Genomic DNA, 26249 nt, shown 5'->3' with positions numbered 1-26249 from the left:
ATGTTGCTATTTCTTTGTTATAAATGTTAAAGGAAAATTCCATGCTAAAGAAGAACCATGTGAAACTGTGGTGAAATTTTAAGTGTGACTATATAAATTATGCTACAATTTTGGCTAAACTGATATATATTTAAGAACTTTTAGCTCCTCTTCTCAGAGGTCCAATGTTTTTCTGTTAATTGCTTGTAAACCAAAAATCAAACAAACAACAACAAATCATATGAATTACATCTTCTTTTTTATGCATAATGTGTCTCTGTTGTAAAAATATATTTAGAACATAGCATTGAATTTAATCATGTAATGTGTTAGAAAAACTTTTTTTGTGTGTGTGTACCCTGTATCTTTAAATTGTTTAGATGTTCCTTTAGTTTACATGAGTCTGACCCATGAATTACACAGCATCACAGCATTCACCACCTCTTTGACAGATTTGTGACATTAGAGGTTTTCACATCACTAACCTGAGTTCTTCTACTCTTTTTTTCAGCTTCAGATGGTCACCGTTTGTAAGACCTACTTTATCAGAGGCACTTCAATGAGTGAATGAGCTTCAGCAAGGGTGCAGTTACTCAAAGGGATGGTGAGTCTTTGTGTCAGTGAGTCATCTACTAATCAGAGAGTCAGCAGTTCAATCCTGTCTCCTCCTCCTGCAAGATACTGAACCCTGATTTTACCCAGATGACTGTGTGTGTGTGTGTGTGTGTGTGTGTGTGCATGTTAGGATAAAACTGCATAGGCATAGAGTGTGAATGGGTAAGTGAGGCTTGTAGTAAAATGTACTTAAAATGTGCAAATATAATACAAAAGTACCATGTAAGTACCAGTCCATTTACAAAATAAAGCACAATCACACACTGGTGGCAGACTGATGGTTCTAATGTAACTACACAATAACTTAAGTGTCAAATCAAACAGACAATCCAGTCAGAGACATCAGCAGTTAATCAGTGTAAAGAAGAACCAGTTTCCATTCAGATTATTGATCAGGGCTGCACAGTTAGGACTGAAATGGCACTGATGTCATTAAACATAATAGATCAGGAATCTACATGATTGATTGTGCAGCCCTGCATTAGTGTAGTGGTATGTATAAGTCTCTATTGTAGCACTGTGATGTTTGGCAGATATTACCCAAAATCTGTGGCTGTAACTGCAGCCATCACAATAGGAAACAATCATGTGCAACCATGCAGCTGCACTGCTTTTTAAAGTTGAGCTGCATGTGAGGATAGAAAGAACAGACACAGAAACCACATCCTCAAGAATGAACAATAAATGGACCTTCTCATAGAGATTAATAAAATTCTATTCTATTCTATTCTATTCTATTCTATATCAGTGACCTTCATGTAAAGGAAAGATGTGTCCGGGAGAGAAGCCAGCACCACTGAGTCAGATCAAAAATGATCACAATCAAATTATCCCCCCTGTCCCTTAAACTTATGTCCTGTTTTTACACGGACTGATCTGCTGCTCAGTGTCCATCGCTCCCTCCTTTTAAATCCTGTTTATCAGTTTGAATTCAGATGTGTCAGTCTGAGGGTGAACACAATCTAAATAAATTTAAATATAACCAGGTTGAAGGCTTTTTACTAAAAATGTAAATAATTAATTGTTGTCTGAAAGTAATATTGATATGAAGGGTATATGGATTCCCAAGAGCTGGAGTGGGGAACCTTTTTTCTTTGCCAAGGTCTTTAATGTTGAAAACTGCATGACACACTGGCAGACAGAAAAGACAGTTCGGTGAAAATATTCTTTGCGTAGCTCCTGTGTTTTTTCACCACTGGTTTGTACACACGTACAGAAAGACATTACTATGACATCCACTTCAAACTGGCCTACACAATGATGCTATGATACATGATATTGAGACACACAATTCTAATCTGATATGACATTCTTAGCAAATTTACAGCAAATAGAACAAAGCACAAATTCATTTTTTTTTATTTTGATGTTTTATTATTAATTTTTATTTTCTTTTGTTTAGTGGTTTGGTGCTGTTTCTTAACTCAAAATGTCCTGTTGTAATTGGACATTTTGAGTTAAGAAACAGCACCAAAGCCCAACAACACTTCCCTCATGGTGCTTTATATTGTAAGGTCAAGACCCTACAATAATGCACAAAAACTCCAACCCCCTAGAGCAAGCACTTTGGCGACAGTGGGGAGGAAAAACTCACTTTTAAAAGTGAGAAACCTCCGGCAGAACCAGGCTCTGGGATGGGGTGGCCATCTGCCTCGGCCAGTTGGTGATGAGGGAAGGAAGTTGGGAAAAGAAGAGTGGTTATTTTTAACCACTCTGGTTTTAAAATGAAATTTAGATTGCCCAATGTAAATGCATATTTTAAGCCAATTTAAGAGTTTTGTCACTCGTGCAGTTTGGATGAGAAACTGCACGTTTCAGTTCAATTTTAGCGTGCACATGAGAAAGCCCTAACGATGACATTTTGGCTCCTCAGTTTGGCATGTGTTTTGAAGCTTTTGACGATTGCTTCGTCAAACTCTGGGTTGTCTAACTTCATTAAGAAGACTGGAGAAGGCCACCTGTCATGGAGTTCGTTGCACACCGTCAGGCTGAGCTGTTCAATGTTCTCTAAGGACATTTTGTAGTTTTTGGACAAAACTTTGTTCCAGATCTTATGGGAAAGCCTCTGTATAATGAAATCTAATGTTCCTGGATGCCATATCGCTGTCTCATTTTCTTGGCTTATAATGTGCATTACCAGATCTTCTGTGAAATTTTTCACCACTTCCTTGTACTCTTCCCTGTTTTTAGAGACACTGAGTACTCTTCTTGGTAAAGCCAACAGGTGTTTGGTGAAGGTTGGGACAGTGATATTATCAAGCTGTTCCCTCAGATTAAAAATCAGATATTTTTCCTTGCAGTTGTGTGTTTTGCAAAGATCCTTGAGAATGGCCTTGTCTATCTTTTTCAGCCATTTTGGGGATAGGTCCAAATGTTTCAGCTCAATTTCAGGCCAGATTCTCTCAATCAGGCGATCGCTGATGCAGTCAGGAGTCAGGCGCTCTGTGAAGAGCTTGTATTTAGAAGAGACTTTTTCTATGGCCTGTGAAACCACCAACTGAATAACTCTGTGGACACACAACTTTTCCCCCATGTTCAGTGTTTTCGTGTTGACTCCGCTCTTCTCGGCGCTCTGATACACCTCCTGCATTTCTAATGAGGAGGACTCTGGGGTTGCCGTGTCTTCTATCTCCGTCTCAGCCTCCACTAATTCTTTTCTCTGCGTGTCCAGTTTGTTCTGCATTTCTTTTGTGTCCTTCACCAGTTTCTGATCTTCCAGGACTTTGTCTTTTTCTTCCTCCAGATTTTCGGTCTGTGTTTTCTGATTCCACAGAGTTTCTTTCAGAGGGGCCTCGTGTTTCTGAAGCTTTGCGAGCGCGGCAGACAGACTGTCCTTCTCCTGTTTCAGGATCAGGATTTCACTGTCCCTCTGCCTAAGCTGCTCTTTCAGAATACATGTTTCTTTTTTCAGCTCAACTATCAGTTCCTGGTTTTGTACTATTCCCCTATTCTGTTTTTGTATTATCTCATCCTTTTTTGTTGTTTTATGATGAGCTTCTCCCTCTTGGTACTCAAGACTCTCTAAAGCTTTCTTGAGATTTGCGATCTCTTTCCTTTGTTCGTTTCTCTTACTTTCAATCTGGGACAACTGAGCAGCAATGCTGCTGTTCTTCTCAAAGAGAGATGCTTGCTTTTGCTGAAAGTCATGGTGCATCGTCTGAATGGTTTTCACTTGTTCCTGCATTTTAGCCTGCAGAGCTGTGAAGTCTTCTGACTGTTGAGTCACTCTTTCAAGCTCTTCCATATTTTCATCAGATTTCAAATTCTTCTCGTGCATGTCCTTACACCTACAACTCACTGTTTCTGAAAATGCTCCAACTGAAACTGTGTTTGCAAAGGTGAAGAGGAGGTATTTATGGACTTTTGTGGCCGCGACGTTGACGTCAGCGTTGTTTGATCTCAAAGGATCAAAGGATCAAAGGAAAGCTGTGCGTAAATCTGCGCATGCTCCGATAATGGCCATCCGGTTGTTAAGTGATGACGTGACGAATCCTACTTCCGGGCCTAAGGTAGTCTGCGTTTAGTAATGCTTTTGTAAGGCTAGGGGCGACCGTGGCTCAGGGGGTTGGGAAGCGTATCTGCAACCGGAAGGTCGCTGGTTCAATCCCCGGGCTCTCTGTCCTGGTCGTTGTGTCCTTGGGCAAGACACTTTACCCTACTGCCTACTGGTGTTGGCCACAGGGGCCGATGGCGCGATATGGCAGCCTCGCTTCTGTCAGTCTGCCCCAGGGCAGCTGTGGTTACAACAGTAGCTTGTCTCCACCAGTGTGTGAATGTGAGAGTGAATGAATAGTGGCATTGTAAAGTGCTTTGGGTGCCTTGAAAAGCGCTATATGAAATCAAATCCATTATTATTGTTGTGTTGTTAACATGTTTAATGTTTTGTATTTTCTTCTATTTAACCTTAAAAAGCTCCTAAAACAGTCAGTGATCACTGTTGACCTCCCCCGGCTTTTATTACCGCTAATCATTTATTTAAGCTCAGTTTTTAAAACCTTAGGATGTAACTACAGCCCAGCCCATGCAGCAGTATATGAATGACTAACCTCGTATTGTGGATGGATTATCTCAGTTGTTCTCCTGGCTGAAGTTTGGCCATTTTACAGCATCCTGCCATTTGTTCCTGACCACCGAGAACACTCACGTTAACTTTTATCGAGTGGAAAAAAAGTTAGCTTGTTTATATTATGCTAACATAGCTGTGTCGCTAGCGGTCACGTAGCACATCATTATATACCAGCTAGCCAAACTTCAGTAACCCTACAAACGTCACGGCTGTTTAGTTTTCTGTCTTCATTTATGTTGGAAGTGATAACAGAGCTGTACGTTTTAATTTGTTTCCAAAACCCCGCAGTCAGGACATGCTGTATTGTATTTAGATAGAAGCTAGCGAGCTAACTTCCTGCTAACTTCTAACTCCGTTAAATGTCATAAATTCCGTTTTCATGGATGCCTGGATGTTAAACTCAATTGTTACACCTGGTAGAGCAGAACGCTGATCATTTTATTAAAGATGAATGACTTTAGACAGTTTTTCAACTCTCAGTAATGCCATAGTGATCGTTGGATATATGGACCTGCAGCGGAGTTTAGGCCCAGACACGGCTAGTGACGTCAAACTTAACAACCGGATTGAAATGCACAATTTTGTTTTGTTTTGTTTTTAATTTTTTCAGATACTTTGAAAACAGTCCAAATTAAGCAGGTACAATACGCTGGCGTGACACAGTCGAGCCGGACGTTTGAACGGTATTTCAGACTGATGACATCTGGCCATGAAGCTAGCTTAGATGTGCAGACTGATTCAGACAAAAACTTTTTTCTTGTCTTGTTGATTTTTGGAGGGGACTTTAGATGCCACTAAAAGCAAACACCTTTCATGTCTCCAGTTTTTAAAATGAAACCTTAATAAATTAAAAAAAAATGCGAGACATGACGGAGGAACTAGTAAGACCGAATGATAGCTGGTGTGTACATTTTTATTTAAAAAACAACTTAAGAAATAGTAATATTCATATTTAATTGATATTAATATGTTTGGCCACTTTTAGTTTTGTGAAGTATATCTTACATGTGCAATGTGGCAAGCTCACTTTATAGGGGTGTAAAATATGAGATGATTGTTTAAATTACCGCAGTAGATGCCTGCAGCTTAAATGGTTTCATGATCTGAACGTGAACCTACCGGTCACGTCTACGGTAATGTTACCAGATATGCATTTATGGTGTGCAAAAAGAAAGGGGGGGGAAGAAACACACTGCTTTTTCAGCTTAAACACTGCCTGGATCACTCTCTTAGGCTACGTCCACACGTACATGGGTAATTTTGAAAACGGACATTTTCTGTCTTCGTTTAAAAAAAAGAAAAAATCCCGTCCACGCGTAAAAGCCAAAAACGAAGGAAAACGCTGCTAGGAACATGCCAAAGCAGCAGGTGGCGATATATTCCTAACCGTGTAGAAATGTTTGCCAATCAGAAGTCTAGGAGCCTGGGTGGGAAAGAGTAAACAAAGATGGCGCATAGAAGCAGAACTGAGTCCTATGTGTGGAGGGACAGTAACTGTGTGTTTATGTAAGCATTGAAACACTGCATAGAGTAAAATTAACAGTAATGGTATTTTGTCTAAGTCCGCCATTGTAGAAATTCATTTCACCGAAGCAATACCCTGGCGCACAGTGGGACGTCAAAAAAGGCGCACACCTTTGATGCTGCGTTTCCTCTGTTTCCCTCGTCCACACGTAAATGCAAAAACAGAGTTTTCGAAAATCTCCACCCTGGCATGATTTTCAAAAAAATCTCCGTTTTCAGTGACCGAAAATGCCGTTTACGTGTGGACGAAAGGTGCAAACGCACAGAAAAATCTGCGTTTTCAAAAATACCCGTGTACGTGTGGACATAACCTTAGTGCTGTGCTGTTCCATCTAGTTATTGGTTACTGAAAAATGTTTGGCCAGGGCAGTTATTGCTGAAGATAGACAATTAATAATATTTTTATGTTCAGATTTGTTCTGGGATATGTCACCATTTATATATATCTTCCTGTGACTTTAAAGTCTGTCAGCTAGTTAGGTACATTTTTGCACTGCCAGTGTTTGCTGCTGGAGTTGATCAGTTTACCATATAAACACTTGCAGTGCATTTCAAACTTATAATTACACTGTTCATTTTGTGCATTAGTAAGTAAATCTCTCATATTGAATTATCCTGGAAAAAATGGAAATGTTTGCAACTTTTTCTTTCTCATGTACTTTCTTTTATTTCCTTATGACATTTAGATTCTTTGGGATCTCAAACACCATCTTGGACATGTAAGTCATTTTCATATTATTTGTACTACTTATTAGCCATATTCAATAGCTTGCACAGATTATTTTGAAAAGTGATGGTTAATGGGACATCTGTGAAAGGAGTGCATTACTATTTTTTTTTCTGGTAATCGGTATAAATGTTTATTTAGCTGCAGGAGTCAATGACCAATTTCATAATTAGACATCTATTGAAATTTCAATGTTTTGTGCTAACAATAATGCCAACAGTGGTCTCTTCACTTGTCCCACAACTCTGACAGTTTTGCTCCTCCCCTCACAATTGGAGTTCTCTCTGAGCTGCTGCTGTCAGGTGCATCAAACCATTTTACATTCCCTTGTTATTCTAATCTCTATCTGAGTTTAGGACTCCAAACATTCACACCTGCTGTCAGTAACCAGAGCTCACAGGACTGTAAGTAGTGCAGCTCATTAAGGTGAATTGAATTGAAATCTATACTTTATAGGAAGGTTTTTACTGATACAGGGAGTGCAGAATTATTAGGCAAGTTGTATTTTTGAGGAATAATTTTATTATTGAACAACAACCATGTTCTCAATGAACCCAAAAAACTCATTAATATCAAAGCTGAATGTTTGTGGAAGTAGTTTTTAGTTTGTTTTTAGTTTTAGCTATTTTAGGGGGATATCTGTGTGTGCAGGTGACTATTACTGTGCATAATTATTAGGCAACTTAACAAAAAACAAATATATACCCATTTCAATTATTTATTTTTACCAGTGAAACCAATATAACATCTCCACATTCACAAATATACATTTCTGACATTCAAAAACAAAACAAAAACAAATCAGCGACCAATATAGCCACCTTTCTTTGCAAGGACACTCAAAAGCCTGCCATCCATGGATTCTGTCAGTGTTTTGATTTGTTCACCATCAACATTGCGTGCAGCAGCAACCACAGCCTCCCAGACACTGTTCAGAGAGGTGTACTGTTTTCCCTCCTTGTAAATCTCACATTTGATGATGGACCACAGGTTCTCAATGGGGTTCAGATCAGGTGAACAAGGAGGCCATGTCATTAGTTTTTCTTCTTTTATACCCTTTCTTGCCAGCCACGCTGTGGAGTACTTGGACGCGTGTGATGGAGCATTGTCCTGCATGAAAATCATGTTTTTCTTGAAGGATGCAGACTTCTTCCTGTACCACTGCTTGAAGAAGGTGTCTTCCAGAAACTGGCAGTAGAACTGGGAGTTGAGCTTGACTCCATCCTCAACCCGAAAAGGCCCCACAAGCTCATCTTTGATGATACCAGCCCAAACCAGTACTCCACCTCCACCTTGCTGGCGTCTGAGTCGGACTGGAGCTCTCTGCCCTTTACCAATCCAGCCACGGGCCCATCCATCTGGCCCATCAAGACTCACTCTCATTTCATCAGTCCATAAAACCTTAGAAAAATCAGTCTTGAGATATTTCTTGGCCCAGTCTTGACGTTTCAGCTTGTGTGTCTTGTTCAGTGGTGGTCGTCTTTCAGCCTTTCTTACCTTGGCCATGTCTCTGAGTATTGCACACCTTGTGCTTTTGGGCACTCCAGTGATGTTGCAGCTCTGAAATATGGCCAAACTGGTGGCAAGTGGCATCTTGGCAGCTGCACGCTTGACTTTTCTCAGTTCATGGGCAGTTATTTTGCGCAGCTCAGTGTTAATCAGCTGATGGTGAGGGGAGCAGGAAAGCGTTTTTCATCATGGTTGTTGGAGTTGTTTAAGATGCTGGTATTCATAGGAACAAAAATCAACTGGGTGTTTTTCTATAGAAATTGTGTATCTACTTTTTAATAAGTCTTTCTGCTGATGTTATTAATTATCATGCATTACAGATTATATTTTTAAGCAACAACATTTTAGCATGCAATCAGAGCATGCCTTACAGTACAGTTTTGTAAGCTGTGCACACAAAAATACTGTTATTTTACAAAATTGCTCATTCAACAAATGTAAATCACAGCAGATTTTTTTTGTTTTAGGTGCACTGTAACAGCTAGAAGGAACTCCTCAAAATTAAAGGCAGAACAGGGAAATACATGTAAATAACAATTTTCCTTCAAGCACATCAGCAAAGTTAAATTGGTATACTTGATAACTGTTGTTATAAGTATCACATGAATATGAATCCCCACAATTATAGATTTTAATCGGGAAGCAACATGCAGATGTACAGGAGGACTATAAACAGCAATTTCTATCACATACAACTCTTTGAGAAAATACCAGCAACAGTGATAATTTATCACTTGCTGATTTATACATTTTACAGTGTAGATTGATGGAAAATCTCCACTCTGGCTGAAGTGTTTTTTACAAACAATGTTTCCACATACAGTGGCTTGCAAAAGTATTCGGCCCCCTTGAACATTTCCACATTTTGTCACATTACAGCCACAAACATGAATCAATGTTATTGGAATCCCACGCGAAAGACCAATAGTGGGGATAGTGTGTTCAGAGTGTGTGCAGTGTTAGTTTTGCGCCACACATAGCGTTTTGCATTTTGGCCAAAAACTTCCATTTTGGTCTCATCTGACCAGAGCACCTTCTTCCACATGTTTGCTGTGTCCCCCACATGGCTTGTGGCAAACTGCAAACGGGACTTCTTATGATTTTCTGTTAACAATGGTTGTCTTCTTGCCACTCTTCCATAAAGGCCAACTTTGTGCAGTGCACGACTAATAGTTGTCCTATGGACAGATTCCCCCACCTGAGCTGTAGATCTCTGCAGCTCGTCCAGAGTCACCATGGGCCTCTTGGCTGCATTTCTCTCTTTCTCTTTCTCTGCAGCGCTCTCCTTGTTCGGCCTGTGAGTTTAGGTGGACGGCTTTGTCTTGGTAGGTTTACAATTGTGCCATACTCCTTCCATTTCTGAATGATCGCTTGAACAGTGCTCCGTGGGATGTTCAAGGCTTGGGAAATCTTTTTGTAGCCCAAGCCTGCTTTTAATTTCTCAATAACTTTATCCCTGAACTGTCTGCTGTGTTCTTTGGACTTCATGGTGTTGTTGCTCCCAATATTCTCTTAGACAACCTCTGAGGCCGTCACAGAGCAGCTGTATTTGTACTGACATTAGATTACACACAGGTGCACTCTATTTAGTCATTAGCACTCATCAGGCAATGTCTATGGGCAACTGACTGCACTCAGACCAAAGGGGGCTGAATAATTATGCACACCCCACTTTGCAGTTATCTATTTGTAAAAAATGTTTGGAATCATGTATGATTTTCGTTCCACTTCTCACGTGTACACCACTTTGTATTGGTCTTTCACGTAGAATTCCAATACAATTGATTCCTGTTTGCGGCTGTAATGTGACAAAATGTGGAAAAGTTCAAGGGGGCCGAATACTTTTGCAAGCCACTGTATTCCTCTTCAGAATATCTTCTGCAATTTTTTGGATTGCAGTATGTGTGAAAATGGCTCACACTTCTATTCTGCACACAATCTTCTGTGTATTTTAGTGAAATGGGTTATCTTCTTGCCAAATCACGGACGAGGAGAAGAAGAATTAAAGTTAGAGTTCAGCAGCATTTAAAGAGCCTTGCTTTAGATGCTGTGGAACTTGCAGAGAAGGCCATGGACCAGGCTTTGCAATACACTGAAGATGTGGCGAACAAACATTCGATTGTGGATGAAACAGTGGAAAATATTGAAGATATAGAAAATAAAGATGAGACTATCAACAAGGCAGAGGACAATGCAGAGGAATATTCGAGTAACAGCTTGGATGAAGATTTACCTCTGGATTTTAATAGTGATGACTTTTACATGGATAGTGAAGCGGATGAAGAACCAAACTGTGACTTTCCTGATGTGGAGTTAGAGCTGGGCGATATAAGATTTTTTCATATCACGATATGTTTTTTTCATTTCAGGCGATAACGATATATATCACGATATAAGCCAAATAACTATATTTGTAAGATTTAAATGTGCCGTTGCTCACAAGTAAAATGTGAAATAATCAGCAGCTTGTTTTGATTTAAATATTTATTTCCCATAATAAGTTCAACAGGGTAGATGTACTTAAGGAACATGAGACTTCAGTTTCAGATAAATAAAGGCAAATATTGCAAACTACACAAAGGGCAGCCGCTAAAGCGTTTAAGTTTCAAAATAGAACAAACAAAACAGAGTACTAAATTGTCAATTCCACTTAGAAACAAAATTTTAATTCTAAAAATAAATCTTAGTTTGTTTTACAGAAGAACAGACAAAATTGACTAACTTTTGTCAGTATCAAATAAACTGAGAACTAAAAGGAAATTCTCAATCTCTCCTTGTTGTATAGCTTAGCTTGTCAAACAGTTTTAACAGTTACTTTAGTCTGACAAAAGCCGAATGGCGAATTAGCGCTTTCAGTCAGAGATTGAGCATGCACCGCTTTATTGTATTTCCAGACTTGCTTTCGGCACAATTTACAGTGCACGCTACTCTGTTTTTTGTCAGACTTGAAATAGCCAAAATACCTTCACACTACGGAACTTCTATGGCCTTTCCGTTCGACAAGCTCTCCGGCATTGGAACCATCATCTGTTTTTTCTTCGGTAACCTTCGCTCATGCTCTCGGTTGATTTTTCTCTAGTCGGCGCACTCATTTCCTCCATTACCTGGGCAGCCCGGCTGGCTGCTTCCCAAACAAATACACATGTGCGCCTTGGCACTTGTGCTGTACCAGAATCAAAATACTTTATTGATCCCTGGGGGAAATTATTTTTTGTTACAGTGCTCCATTATTAACAAACATTAACAAGACAGACAATACGCTAACTAAGAATAGTACAATATAGACATATATATATAATGTGTATATATATATATATATATATATATATATACACACACATAAAGTCACTTATTAATAAATAGCTGAAAAAGAAAAAGAAACATGTGTAGCTGTAGCAGTAAACAGTGTGTTAAGTGTATGCGTTGTACAGGGAGATGGCCACAGGCAGGAATGATTTCTTGTGTCGTTCAGTGGTGCTTTTCGGTACTCTCAGTCTCTCACTGAACGTGCTCCTGTGACTGACCAGCATGTCATGGAGTGGGTGGGAGGTGTTATCCAACATTGTCTTTATCTTGGACAACATCCGCCTCTCCGACACCACCTTGAGGGAGTCCAGCTCCATCCCCACAACATTACTGGCCTTACGGATCAGTTTATTGAGTCTGTTGGCATCTGCTACCCTCAGCCTGCTCCCCCAGCATGCAACAGCATAGAGGATCGCACTGGCCACAACAGACTCACAGAAAATCCTCAGCATTTTCTGGCAGATGTTGAAGGACCTCAGTCGCCTCAAAAAATAGAGACGACTCTGGCCCTTTCTGTAAAGTGCTGTGGTGTTTTTAGCCCAGTCCAGTTTATTGTCAATGTGTACTCCAAGGTATTTATAGTCCTCCACAATGTCAACATTGACCCCCCCGGATTGAAACAGGGGTCAAGTGTTTCCTGGTCTTCCTGAAGTCCACTATCAATTCCTTGGTCTTTGCCACGTTGAGCTGCAGATGATTCTGCTCACACCACGTGACAAAGGAGTCGACCACAGCCCGGTACTCTGACTCATCATCCCTGCTGATGCATCCAACCACCGCAGAGTCATCAGAAAACTTCTGAAGATGGCAGGTCTCTGTGCAGTGGCTGAAGTCAGTGGTGTAGAGGGTGAAGAGGAAGGGGGAGAGGACGGTCCCCTGTGGTGCCCCTGTGTTGCTGATTACCTTGTCAGACATACACTGTGGGAGACGTACATATTGTGGTCTTCCTGTCAGGTAATCAACAATCCAGGACACCAGAGAAGCATCCACCTGCATCGCTGCTAACTTATCACCCAGGAGGGGTCGGCCTGATGGTATTGAAAGCACTAGAAAAGTAAAAAAACATGACCCTCACAGTGCTCGCCGGCTGGTCCAGATGGGTGTAGACACGATTGAGCAGGTAGATGATGGCGTCCTCAGTTCCGAGACGAGGCTGATAAGCGAATTGAAGGGGATCCAGATGTGGTCTTACTATGGGTCGCAGCTGGTCCAGGATGAGCCTTTCCAGGGTCTTCATGATGTGGGAGGTCAGTGCCACGGGCCTGTAATCCTGGGGGCCACTGGGACGTGGCGTCTTTGGTACAGGGACGAGGCATGATGTCTTCCACAGCACTGGTACCCTCTGCAGACTCAGACTCAGCATAAACAGTTTATGAAAGACTCCACACAGCTGGGGGGCACAGGTCTTGAGGACGAGGGGACTCACTCTGTCTGGTCCAGCAGACTTGCCTGAGTGAAGTCTCCTCATTTGCCTCTCAACCTGGTATTGAGTGAAGGTGATGGGTGGGGGAGGGGTGTCAGGAATCTCACAGGAGGCAACAGCGCCATGTGAAGAGAGAGGCTGGCACAGTGATGTGGCTCTGGATTCCAGGCTGACTACAGGTGAGGTTGTGGGGGTGTGAGTAGACACTGTGGTGTCGAATCTTTTGAAAAACAGATTCAACTCGTTTGCTCTATTCTCACCTCCCTCAGCTCCCCTGCTGTTGGTTGGCCTGAATCCAGTGATGGTCTTCATGCCTCTCCACACCTCTCTCATGCTGTTCTGCTGGAGTTTCCACTCCAGCTTCCTCCTGTAATTGTCCTTAGCCTTTCTGATTTTGTCCTTTAGTAGCACCTGGACCTTCCTCACCTCCTCTTTATTGCCCCCTCTGAAAGCCCTCTTCTTGTTGTTGAGGAGGGCTTTGATGTCCTTAGTCACCCACGGCTTGTTATTTGGGTAACAATGAACAGTCTGAGCTGGAACAATGGAGTCGGTGCAGAAAGTTATGTAGTCTGTGATACACTCAGTAAGCCTATTGATGTCCTCGGCGTGAGGCTCACAGAGTGTTTCCCAGTCGGTCACCTCGAAACAGCCCTGTAGTTCCGCTAAGGCCTCCTCTAACCACCTCCTAACGCTCCTCGTGGTCACAGGTTCCCTCCTCACAATTGGCACATAGCGGGGGGGTGAGGTGAATCAGGTTATGATCTGACCTACCAAGTGGGGGAAGGGAGGAGGAGCTGTATGCATCCTTGACATTAGCATACAGTAGGTCTAGAATTTTTTCTCCCCTGGTCGGACAGTCCACGTATTGTCTGAATGTTGGTAGTGTGTTGTCCAGTGATACATGGTTGAAGTCACCCGAGATCACAATAAAGGCACTCGGGTGCTGAGTCTGTAACCGGGCTATGGCAGAGTGGATAGTGTCACATGCAGCTGTGGGGTTAGCAGAGGGAGGAACATAAACAGCCACCAAGATGACATGAGATAATTCCCTGGGTAAATAATACGGCCTGAGTCCAACAGCACACAGTTCAATGTCCGGGCAAGAAATCCTTTCTTTGATTGTTATGTTGGCAGGGTTACACCACCGGTTGTTAACTAAAACAGCAAGCCCACCTCCTTTCCGCTTACCGCTAGCGATGCTGTCCCTGTCCGCCCGAACAGTGTGGAAGCCTTCCACGGAAGCATTCTCGTTGGGAATGTCCCGGTGCATCCATGGTTCAGTGAAACACATCAGGCTACACTCTTGGTATTCCCTCTGACTCCGTACCAGTGCTGAGAGCTCGTCGATTTTATTCGATAACGATCGCACATTTCCCATTACGATAGACGGCAGACACGGTTTATACCTCCTCCTCGCTTTGAGCCTCCGCTGTCTCACCGTCTCCTTCTTTCTTCTCTTCTGTCCTTGACCTCTCCATCCCCGATGTGTTTTCCTCCAAATTTCAGCTGGTACTTCTGCGGGTCTGGCCAGCGAGCCGGCCGGCATCAGGGCGATCAGCTGATCTCTGGAGTAAACAGTCCGCGCGTGTAGGAGATGTGCCGCGGTCCCGTTCCTTGATAAAAGTAATAGTTCCACGGCCACCAGAAGAACAAAAACTCTCTCAATCCACATGATTGAGTAAAAGATAATAAACGGATGAAAATACAAGTCAGAAAAAAAAAGAAAACATAAGAAAACAGCTAAACTAAGAGAAAAAGCAGGAGCGACTGTAACAGGCTGCACACTGGTTGGCGCATGCGCACAACCAACAAGTCATGTGACATGACGCTGCTGCTGTGATTGGTTCGGCTCTGCGCTACTTAATTTGGATTGGCTGTTCTTTTTTTTTTTTTTAAGAGGACAAGAGAGACGAGGCCTATCGCAATAGTTTAATTTTTCTATCGAGAAAAAGTTATTTCGCAATACATATCGTTATCGTTCTATCGCCCAGCTCTATGTGGAGTCAAACTCTGATGCTAAGAGGAAACTTGCTGAATGGGCAGCAAAACGAAATGTGTCTCATTCTGTGTTGTCAGAGCTCTTAACCATACTTTTGGAGCTTGGTCTAGATTTGCCAAAGGATCCCAGAACTTTGCTCAGTACATTAAAAGACTGTGAAGTGAAACAGATTGGCAGGGCAAGTTACTACCATTTTGGTCTTGAAAGTGCAGTATTGTCAGAACTGAAAATGATAATTCAACATGAACTGAAAGCTGATACATTAACCATTGGTGTGAATGTTGATGGTTTGCCTCTCTTTAAGAGCTCTAATATGCATCTGTGGCCTATTTTAGGTAAGATAGTTGAACTACCACAAGCAAATGTTTTCATGATAGGCATATATGCTGGTCCCTGCAAACCTGAGTCGGTGAACGACTATACGCATGATTTTATAGAAGACTTAAAAAAGGTCACAAAAACTGGTATTGTTTTCAATGGAAAACACTTCAATGTACCCCTTCCAGATGCTTTTATCTGTGACACCCCAGCTAGAGCTTATTTAAAATGCATCAAAGGTCATGGTGGCTACAGTTCTTGTGAGCGCTGTACACAGTATGGTGTTTATGTTGATGGGAAAGTTATTTTTCCAGATATGGATTCAAGTCTCAGATCAGATTCTCAGTTTGAAGAAATGTTAGATGAAGATCACCACAACTCCAAATCACCTCTTCAAGAGCTAGGCATTGGCATGGTTTCAGCCTTTCCCTTAGACTATATGCATTTAATTTTCTTGGGTATTGTACGTAAATTACTTGCCCTGTGGATTAAGGGACCATTGCAGTGTCGGGTTCCTACTTCTACTCTGTCTGCCATTTCTGATCACTTAAAACAGTGTAGGCAAAGTCTGCCACGCACGTTTTCCAGAAAGCCACGGTCCCTAATGGAGTACAGACAATGGAAAGCTACAGAATTAAGACAATTTTTGTTGTATACTGGACCAGTTGTGCTTTTCCAGAAACTGTGCAATCCACAGTACAAGAACTTCCTGGTTTTGTCATCTGCTATGAGGATACTTTTGTCTCCTTTGTGTAAAGACTACTGTTATTATGCCAAAAATTTATTAAGATGCTTTGTTGCCAACTTTGCTAAGATTTATGGGACTAAATTCTTAGTTAACAATACACACAGTCTTTTGCACCTAGCAGATGATGCTAAAAAGTATGGCCCTCTGGATTTGGTTTCATGTTTTCCATTTGAGAATTATTTGGGACAGTTAAAAAAGATGGTGAGAAGACCACAGGATCCTGTACAGCAAATTGTCAGACGAGTTTGTGAAAAGCAATTGTATCCTCACAGGTCTTGCAAAATGCCAGAGGGTGAACTCACACAGCCACATACATCTGGACCTATGATGACTGAATTTTTTGTCCATCATTCTTTTCAGTACAAGAAGTACAGACATGGAAATCAAATAATCTCCACCTCCAATGGAACAAATTGTTTTGATCTTGAAGGCAAAGTTGCAGTTGTGCGGAACATTGTGCTGTTCATCGGAGAAATACATGTTTTGTATGAACTGTTTGAGACTGGAACAGCGTTTTTTAACGACCCTATTGATTCAACATCTCTGGGTGTACATGTGTTGTCAAAACTGTCAGGTCATCTTGCTAGTGCTCCTGTAACTAAATTTACAAAACCAATTATTTTGTTACCTTTTCGTTATGCATTTGTAGCTTTGCCCCAGCTACACAGCATGTAACTTAATGGTGTTTACAGGATGTCTTCATTCAGTGTGGTCGAGTTTGTGGATGAAGTTGACTCTGATGGCTGCAAGAAGGTAGACATCGTTCCATCAGAGTGGTTCCATGATACAGAGAGAAAATTATGCTGGTGGCCTCCTGCCTCATTGGTGAATGTGACAAAGGCTGTAAAGGAAGGAACACCACCAACCAGCAACTGGATACTCTGCAATGTCCGTGTCATGGGAAATGCAGGTAAGTTTGACTTTATTTGTACACTACATCTGTATTTCCTTTTCTTTAAAAGTTTATACATGCACTTTTTTTTTTTTTTTTTTACTTGGAGGCTTTTGTAAATGTATGGCCCTGTATTACTGGAAACCATTTTTTCATTGTCATTGTTTTTGCAGATTTATTTCTTGTTTACATTGTATCTTACATGTGATATTCTGTACAATTTATGTTATAGCAACTTATGCAAATGCCAGGGCAAAGTTGCATCAAGCAGAGTATTCATCAGACTTGACGGACAATGAGAATGGCATAAGAAAAAGAAAGTAAGTGGTACTAGCATACAAACAAGATGAAGTTTATTTCCTTCTGAAACAGTGTCATAAATGTTCTGTGCTTAACCTTTCTAGGCCAAGTGTTAAACTGATGAAGAATCAACTGAGCAGCCACACTGAATCAAGTGAGCCTTCTGATTCAGATGAAGAACTTCCACCCACGCCTCCAGAACAACTCCTTAAGCAACCCTCTGGAAAAAACAATAGTGTAGTTGCCACCCCCGCTGCCCGGAGTGCCGCCAGCCCCACTTGTGGAGCCATGTTCTCGAAAGTCCTTGCCATTTTAGAGGAAGTGAAGGAGACTCAACTGGTTCATAGCAAGATGTTAAATGCCTTGCTGAAGCAGAAAAATGGTTCAGTTACGGCGGTCCCTGAAGGGGTTGTTTTACCTCTTAAAACCCAAGACGATGTTGAGGCTCTTAATGGAAAACTGGAGGACTCCAGTCTCATGTAAATGGCCTGTATTTATATAGTGCTTTTATGGTCCCTAAGGACCCCAAAGCGCTTTACATATCCAGTCATTCACCCATTCACACACACATTCATACACTGGTGATGGCAAGCTACGTTGTAGCCACAGCCACCCTGGGGCGCACTGACAGAGGCGAGGCTGCCGGACACTGGCGCCACCGGGCCCTCTGACCACCACCAGTAGGCAACGGGTGAAGTGTCTTGCCCAAGGACACAACGACCGAGACTGTCCGAGCCGGGGCTCGAACCGGTAACCTTCCGATTACAAGGCGAACTCCCAACTCTTGAGCCACGATCGCCCTGTCTGCTGTAGTAAGTTTTTTTCCCTCCCCATTCTGCTTGCCACTGTTCTCTATACAGTAGTCAGAAAACATTCTTTGATATATTTTCTGAAAGACATTCTTCTTCATGATTTTTTTTTTGGTATACAGCATAATTGGTTTCATTTAACACAGCAAGTCTTACTGGTCCTGATGCAGCGAAGCAGGCCAGAGACCATCACATCTGCTACCATGTTTTTCTGTTGCTATGATGTTTTTTTTCTGAGATGTTACTTTTATACCAGATGTTTACCTTCCAGAAAGTTACATTTTTTTAATTCTAATGAAGCATTTGATTCTGATTTTGATAACGGATAGATTTCTTATTTTTGTTCTGCTATGATAGTTTATACAAATTTTGGCCAGTTCCTATTTATTTTAACCCTTTATCCCCCAACCCGTCGCCGATGACAGGTTTTTCCAACCTGTCTCTTCCAACCAGAGCTCTAGCAGGGGCCCAACATGTACATTCTGAGTGCCTTTTTCAGTTAAAAAAACAGTAAAACTTCAAGTTTGTTTTTTGCCCTTTTCTGTTATTAATCCCTGATTACACTCTTATAGTATACAGATGTGGAAAGTAGAAGTAATCCTGAAAAAAGGGATAAAAGCACACACACTCACAGCTGATTTTATGACACTTTTAAAGCTAAAACAACAAAATAATTCCAGGTGTCCTGCTTAACATTATGGGTAAATGATAAAGGGGTAAGGAATAGGGGTGGGTTTTGATTATAGATTTATCAATTAAAACCTATTTTAGTTTGGAGAAAGTAAATGAGAGCAGGCACACGCATTCTGCACAAAGATGTAAACACAAAGCGCGGACCCGCCGACGGATCAGAATCAGTGAGATGTGGCCTTTCTCAGCCGACGGCACTTTGTGTTTTTTGTGCTAGATTCTGACGCTGCAGGTTTTATTTATATTATTATATTATATATATTTTTTATTTATTTATACTTGCATAGTTCACATTTCTGTATAACTGTATATCTCATATTTCTGTATAGTTTTTTATTTCATATTCTGTATAGTTTTTCATATTTATATCCTGTTCATAGCCTGTACATACTTATAGTTATAGAATATTCATAACATACTTCGTACCGTGTACATTATAACATACCATAATAGACCCATTTCTGTAATATACTTACATATCTATATTATTGCTAATATATATTGTAATATATCTATATCATGGCTAAAGCACTTCTGGATGGATGCAAACTGTATTTCGTTGCCCTGTACCTGTGCATGTGCATGTGCAATGACAATAAAGTTGAATTCTATTCTATTCTATTCTATTCTATTTATCTCTCTCCAAACAATATTGACTGAACCAGCAGCAAAAGAAGATCCAAACTACACTGAAAATTTCGCTTCATGTAAACATCATCATGAATTCCCTCTTTCTTTTGCTGTTTTGGTTTTCCACCATGGTAAAATCACACTTCACGCAGAGCTCGCTGTCTCTCTCTCACTCTCTCTGTGTTCTTCAAGAACAGTTTCCCATCTAAAAATCAGTGTTTTCTGCATTTACAGTGCTGTCGCTTTTTTTCCCCCTTTCACTTACGAAGAGAAAGCCTTTCTGCCTTTCAATAGGCCTGCTGAACAAATTTAAACTTTTTAAAATTATGCAAAATTGCAAAACGCTTAGCTGTGTCTCTAATAAAACCTCTGTAACTTTGCTCTGCTTCACTTCAGCAGCATCAGGTAATGTTCAGATGTTGATTAATGGTTTTCTTTCGTTTTTGATCTACTGCAGAATATTTTTAAGGTCATCTGCTATAAAATCCCAGGCCAGAAAATCGGCTTCATGTTTTTCTGTGTTTTATCCTCAGTTACTTTGATACAAAGGCATCTACTGTGATGCTTACACCTTTGATCAAGTCTCGCAAGTGTCATCTTTCCTTTATAGATATAAAAATATGGAAATGTACTTATACGTGATCAGACTTATAGTATTTCTGACTGTCTGAGACAAAATTTCCCCGAATTGAATCGATTCGGGACCTTGTGAATCGGAATCGAATCGACTCTAGAAATCAGTGACATACCCAGCCCTATTAAGGAACTTCAATTCAGTTTTTAACAGTTTAGCTTGTGTTACTACCATATTTTTTTTAATGTATTTTTTTTTTTTATCACCACACAATTAACATTAAGTAATATGTAAAGCATCCATTTATCCTCCATTCCTGGTCCATTATCTTAAGCTTAGGCTGCTCCCCCCTGCGACCCAATCCGGTACTAAGTAGAGAGGCCCAGACTTCGCCCTCTCCAGTCACTTGGCCCTGCTCCTCCAGGGGAATCCCAAGGCATTCCCAGGCCAGCCGAGAAACATAGTCCCTCTAGCATGTCCTGGGTGTTCCTCTGGGTCTCTTCCTGGTTGGATGTGCCCAAAACACCTCACCAGGGAGGCATCCTACCCAGATGCCAGTATCTAATCTGTCCTTTTTGTATGTTCCCCTCAGGTTGCCATGGTAGCAGATATAGGGGGAACAAGTGTAGACGATGCTACAAGAAGGATGATGAAATTCCTCATATCACCTGAGCTGGCCATGGAGTACAACTTGCTTGGTCGACATGGGGAAAAAAAAGTTCTGAGATTTGCGCCTCTTTAATGTTGTGTATGGTAAGTTAGTTTCACTTGAGACACTTGAACTTTTTTAATAAAGTGTTTGAAAGTGTAACTGAGATTGGTTATTGTGCCATCTTATATATTTGAGGCAAGAAAGTGAAAACATTGTTCTTTGTAAATCATCACCAAAGGAAGTAAGCTAAGGTTAACTTTACTTTGGCTTACCCATTTTTCGTCTTCATTTGCAGAGGCACTGAAGAAGAATTCTTTGACAGCAAAAGTCAACCTGCAAGAAACAGAGAAAGCTCTCTGCAAATGGTTCACTGGAGCTAGAGACAGAGGAGGACTGAGGGCTGCAAGGGAACAAAATAGACTAACGGCTCTGTAAAAAAACATAACAGACACCCCTGCTGATTCAAGACAAGGTTCTGAGTTTCCCTTCTTATTTTTTCCCATGTTGCTACAGTTCCAACTCTAAGCAATTTGAATGTAGTTTGACATTTCTAGTTTATTAAGTTCACACTCCTTGGTATACAGTTACTTAAACCCACAGTTGTTGGACAAAATAAATGTGAACAAAATGTGTTTTGTGTCCCCTCTTGATGTTTCTGTTTGCAGTCAGCTTTAATATATTTAGTGTCTTTGTGTCACAGAAGCCGTATTGGCCGTCTGTTAAATTGATTTTGTGGCTGTTTTTCTACATGGGACCCACCCAGTGCCAGAAATTAGCCAATTCAAACAAGAAGTAAGATGCAACTACAGAACCCACTGATAATGCCATTCCAAATTTTTAGCTCATGTTTTCCTCATGTTGTACCCACTAAGAACTTGAAAAATGGGGCCTAGGTGGGTTTCTGTGTACTTTGCCCAGTTGGGGCCCATTTAGTTCCCAAATTTTTCTAACATAACACCTATATGGGCATTTAACATGGGGCCATTACGGAACCCGCGGACAACCTATATGGGGCCCATTTCCAAACCATATGGGCCCCACATATAAATGTTGGCTGGGATGGTACCCCATGGGTGCCGTCTGCAGGTTATAAAAGAGAGTTATGTTCTTACTTTCTTTTGAGATTCTTTTTAAAATTTGACTTTCACAACTCCCTGGATTGTGTGCAATCTGTGATGGGCTTGTTTCGAATAAGTCCTCCTTTATTCAAATAACACTTTCTCAGGCTCTTCACAGAAGAAGAATCCTAAATGAGAACACTATGTGATAGAGCCTCCATAAAAGGCTCTATCACTTTTAAAAGTAACCTTCCCAACGCTGACTAGGACCTATATTGGATGCCCACCCATATGGATTTAATGTTAGAAACCCAAGTGGGTCCCATATATACTAAACAATCTTGAGCCCACATAAAATATAAGCCCATATTAACTTAACATAACCCATATGGGGCCCACATAGACATGTTTTCAGGGTCTGACTTGCATTTGCCCATGTGTGACCCATATAGTTTGACCAGGTGGGCCCCACCTGTATCATCGATACTAAAACATATATTGATTACCTCACTTTGCCCCACCTGGGGCACACAACAACAGCCTATCCTTAAATGACTGTGTTTGCCCATGTCTATCCCAGGTGGAAAAACCAAGTGGGTCCTACGTGTGTTTCCCATTTTGGACCAAGTTAAGTGTTTCCCATGTTTGACCCAGCTAGGACCTACTAAAAGTGCCCACTTGGGATTGCTCATATAGGTTTAATGTGAAAAACCCAAGTAGGCCCCATACAAAAAGCCCAGTTTGAACCCATGCCCACATGATACTTATCCAGCCCGAGCAAAAACCAGGTGGGGCCCATATATACATGTTGGCTGGGGCTACACATGCAAAATAAGACGACATTTAAAACACCACTCTTTCCCAGGATGACAAAATGATATTTACTTTTAAAGATCTGTGGTTTTAGGCTGAAGTCAGCGTTTTCTTCTCTGCACAAATGAACAAAATTCAAATTTCAAGGGGCTCGAATGAATAACTACTGATTACCTGTCCAGTCATACACATAAACTACATGAAGTGTTGTCCTCTTAATTTGAGCATGAACTCTGCTGCCTTCCTGTCATTTAGTCAGATAAAGCATCATTGAACTCTGAACTTCTGCTGTCTGCTATCTCCAGTCACTGCCTGAGCCGCACGGACATCACTGAGACGGCTTCTCTTCACAGGGTGTCTTTCCAAACTCACTCCATCATTTCTCTTCAGGTGGCTGTTTCTAGTTTCCCTTTGTCTCTTTTTGTCACTTTGGATTTCTTCAGTACAATAATATTAATCCTCTATGTCTCTGTTTTTTCTGATTATTGTGGTGTTATTTATCAGATTATAATTCAGTATGAAATTCTGTTTTTGAAGAAATATCAGACTATAGCCAGGAGTTTATATTTTTTATTGATAGAAAACTCAAGAGATCAATAAACTCATGATTTTGACATTTTATCATATTTGCAATACCTGCATTAAAAAAAGAAGAAAAAAAAAACAGGAAATCCACAGTTAACACAACAAAATCCTGAATGTGCTGATGTGTTTCACATCTGGAATATGAAGTGGGAGTTTCCAGAAACACACTGGGACAAACAACAGCTCCAACTGTACAAATTTTACAGATTTATGAAATAAATGTTGCTGTTCAGCCATCAATGTGCATCCACAGTTAGGTAACTCTGCTTCCCAGTGTTACATTTATGTTGTATTAAAACAGAGACAAATAGAGATCCAGATTTACTTTGTATGAAGAAAACAGAAAAATATACAGAAGATTTTGAGACAGTAATCTGCACAGATGTGCATTACAGCAGAATAAGTGTTGCATTAAAGTCCACAATTGGATTCGTTTTGCACAGTAACACATAGTGTGTTATTACAAATTTAACAAGAAAAATAACACAATTTCCCCAACGCTATAAAACAGAGATTAGAGTTTCATATAAATATATTACTGTCCATTTGAATCTGTTAAAGCACTGCTATATTTGGGAGACATTGGCCTTGATAGATAAAATATCATATTAGTTACAGATATTTATCTGATTCATTGGGCACTGTTTAAAAACTACAAACTGGACGAACTACGGCAAACTACGTTCATGACTTTGTTTAATATAATATAATATATAATAATTTTAGACCTCCAAGTTTTCAACGAAACCTCAGTCTCACAGATTTTGATATCAAATGTTTTTCGACTTCCATCCTCTCCAAAACTGAAATATGGGAAGAGTTTCTCAGTGAAAGTGTCTCTGTGGGTGTAGATCAGAGTCATGTCTTCAGGGTCATAGAAGGACACCTCCCCCCTGTCATAGTCCAGCTGGACTCTGATCCTCTGGAGACTCTTCTTCAGTGTGAGAGGCTGACCGTCACGGTTAAAGTATTTTCCACTACAATACAATAAACACCAGAATCCACAGTCTGGTGAGCCAAAACACATCCCCTTCCTGTCAAGTGACTCTTTAGCTAAACCTACAAAATAGCTAGGATGGTCTCCCACCTCCACCTCCCAGCTGTGTTTCCCTGAGCTGAAACCCTCAGAGCCAAAAACAGTTATGTAATAAGTGTTTCTCTCTGGATTATCAGGAAGCTGCTGTTTTGTGTCTCCACGTCTCACACTGGTCAGATCATCAGACAAATAGAGCCAGCAACTTGCAGTGTTTGGGTCCAGAATGACAGGACTGAAGTGGACCTTCTCCTTCATCTTCTCCCACACTCTGAAGGACAGGTTGCCCAGGTGTTTGGCCACATCTATCAGTGCTCCTGAGACCAGCTGTGGATCTGACACTGAGCTCTGGGCTCTGGCTCTGCTCTGAGTGTCTTTATAACTGCTGAGGAATGGCACGCTGTGTTTCTGCAGCTCTTCTTCAACAGCAGAGATGCTGTCTGACAGAGAGGAGATCTGCTCCTCAATCATCTTCATCTCTCTGCTGATAGTCCTCCCCTTCTGCTCCTCTTCCTCCCTCAGAGCTGCCAGTCTGGACTCCTCTTCCTCTTTCAGGAACTGCTGGAGCTTGTTGAACTCTGCTCTGATCTGCCTCTCTGTGGACAACAGCTGCTTCTTGGAGTGTTGAATCACTTCATTGTATGTTTCCTCCACTTGTTTGTATTTGTTCCTCTTGTCCTGCAGAGACTTTAAGTCAGATTTCAGCTGCTCCTTCAGGTCACTGACTGCTTCTTCTACAGGAACCAATTTGTGACTCTGGTGGAGAGAAAACTCACACACAGGACACACAGCTCTGTCTTCATCCTCACAGTACCAGTAAGGGACGTCTGGATATTTATCACACACCACCTCCTCCTTCTCTTCCTCCTCTTGTTGAGGTAAGCTCTCACTGTGCCTCTTAGCAAATGAGTCAGCAAGTTCTTTGAGAGAAACGTTTATAGATGGTTCATCTCTTGAAGATTTTCTTTTACAAATGGGACAGTTTTTGTTTTTAGCTTGTTCCCAGAATTTCTGCAGGCAGCTTGAACAGAAGTTGTGGCTGCAGCTCAGAGACACAGGATCTCTGAAAGTCTCTGAACACACATGGCAGCTCAGGTAACCTTCTAAAAGCAATTTCTCAGCCATCCCTGATAACTTAAAGGACAAGACTCACCTAAATACAGTCCCTTTGACTTTTGAGCTAATTTGTATTCGTCCGTACAGATCCCAACCTTTAATGTAATGTGTTCCGCTCAAAGCGACAAAGTGACTCTTTAGGTTTCATTTACTCTGTTACTGGTGGAGCTGAAATCAATGACCCCACCGTTTCACTCTGTCCTGACTAGATGGTGCAGTTTCTCACAGTGTTAAAGAAATACTGCATCAGACATGCTGATAGCTTCTCTGTGTCTCCTAAGTTGTGCAGAAATAATATTCACATGTGTTCTCGTATGATTTTTGTTAACTGAGCTTTTCAAAGCCCCTCTTTCAAGCCAACAATTAGTCATAAACAATTTTCTTTTTATTAAAATTCCCTCAGTCCTATCCTCACTGTGTGTCATTTTCACCCCTTTGAACATTTCACTGTGAGGTCTTTTTGTTATCAGTTTTCACTCTTTGTAAATCAAAACACTTGTGGTACCCTACCACAGCTACACACTGGTGAAGAAGTGTATTTTGCACATTTTTTATGTTTCATACAACAGCTGTAGTACTGAAGTTGTTTATATATTTGGGGGCAGAGTGTTGGAACCTATCCCAGGAGTCAGGTTTAAAGGTCGGCTACACTCTGGACAGGTGACAGCAAACTCCACAAAGAAAGCCCCCAGCATGGATTTGAACCCAGGACATTATAAAGTGTGAGGTGACATGAAGTTTTTTCCAACTGACGTTTATCAAAATTAGTATTTAAAGACCAATAATTTATGTATAGGGAAAGATGCAGCACTCTCCACTTTAAAATCCCATTCTCTCTTCTGAGAATATGTTAAACAACCAAGATTGAACCTAATCACATAAC

At 41.0% G+C, this 26249-nt stretch overlaps 2 protein-coding genes and 1 long non-coding RNA gene across 8 annotated transcripts; 2 read left to right on the top strand and 1 right to left on the bottom strand.

Annotated features, from left to right (window-relative positions):
- Window positions 1-298: 298 nt before the first annotated feature.
- Window positions 299-17965, top strand: LOC106096971 (uncharacterized). 6 transcript variants are annotated; one of them, XM_025912042.1, is made up of 5 exons: window positions 299-583; window positions 6871-6903; window positions 16907-17124; window positions 17339-17426; window positions 17511-17965. In XM_025912042.1, coding segments are annotated over exons 2-5 (687 nt in total). In that variant the 5' UTR covers window positions 299-583; window positions 6871-6901; the 3' UTR covers window positions 17890-17965. The 6 variants fall into 6 exon arrangements, with proteins under 6 accessions (XP_025767827.1, XP_025767831.1, XP_025767829.1 ...); XM_025912046.1 differs by lacking the exon at window positions 299-583 and adding an exon at window positions 5094-5299; XM_025912044.1 differs by lacking the exon at window positions 299-583 and adding an exon at window positions 5094-5343.
- A 211-nt stretch (window positions 17966-18176) lies between these two features.
- LOC109204518 (uncharacterized) lies at window positions 18177-21699 on the top strand. Its single transcript, XR_002064011.2, has 3 exons — window positions 18177-18218; window positions 20702-20862; window positions 21057-21699. It is a non-coding gene; the product is annotated as an uncharacterized LOC109204518 (long non-coding RNA).
- A 1495-nt stretch (window positions 21700-23194) lies between these two features.
- LOC109204384 (nuclear factor 7, brain-like) lies at window positions 23195-25597 on the bottom strand. Its single transcript, XM_019365212.2, has one exon. The coding sequence runs from the start codon at window positions 25373-25375 to the stop codon at window positions 23870-23872; it is 1506 nt and encodes a 501-aa protein (XP_019220757.1). The 5' UTR covers window positions 25376-25597; the 3' UTR covers window positions 23195-23869.
- Between the last annotated feature and the right edge of the window lie 652 nt (window positions 25598-26249).

This window comes from Oreochromis niloticus, linkage group LG12 (assembly GCF_001858045.2).
Source record: "Oreochromis niloticus isolate F11D_XX linkage group LG12, O_niloticus_UMD_NMBU, whole genome shotgun sequence".
NCBI lineage: Eukaryota > Metazoa > Chordata > Actinopteri > Cichliformes > Cichlidae > Oreochromis > Oreochromis niloticus.
The sequence above is the reverse complement of the archived record's forward strand: the minus strand, read 5'-3'. Positions and strand labels throughout refer to the sequence as shown.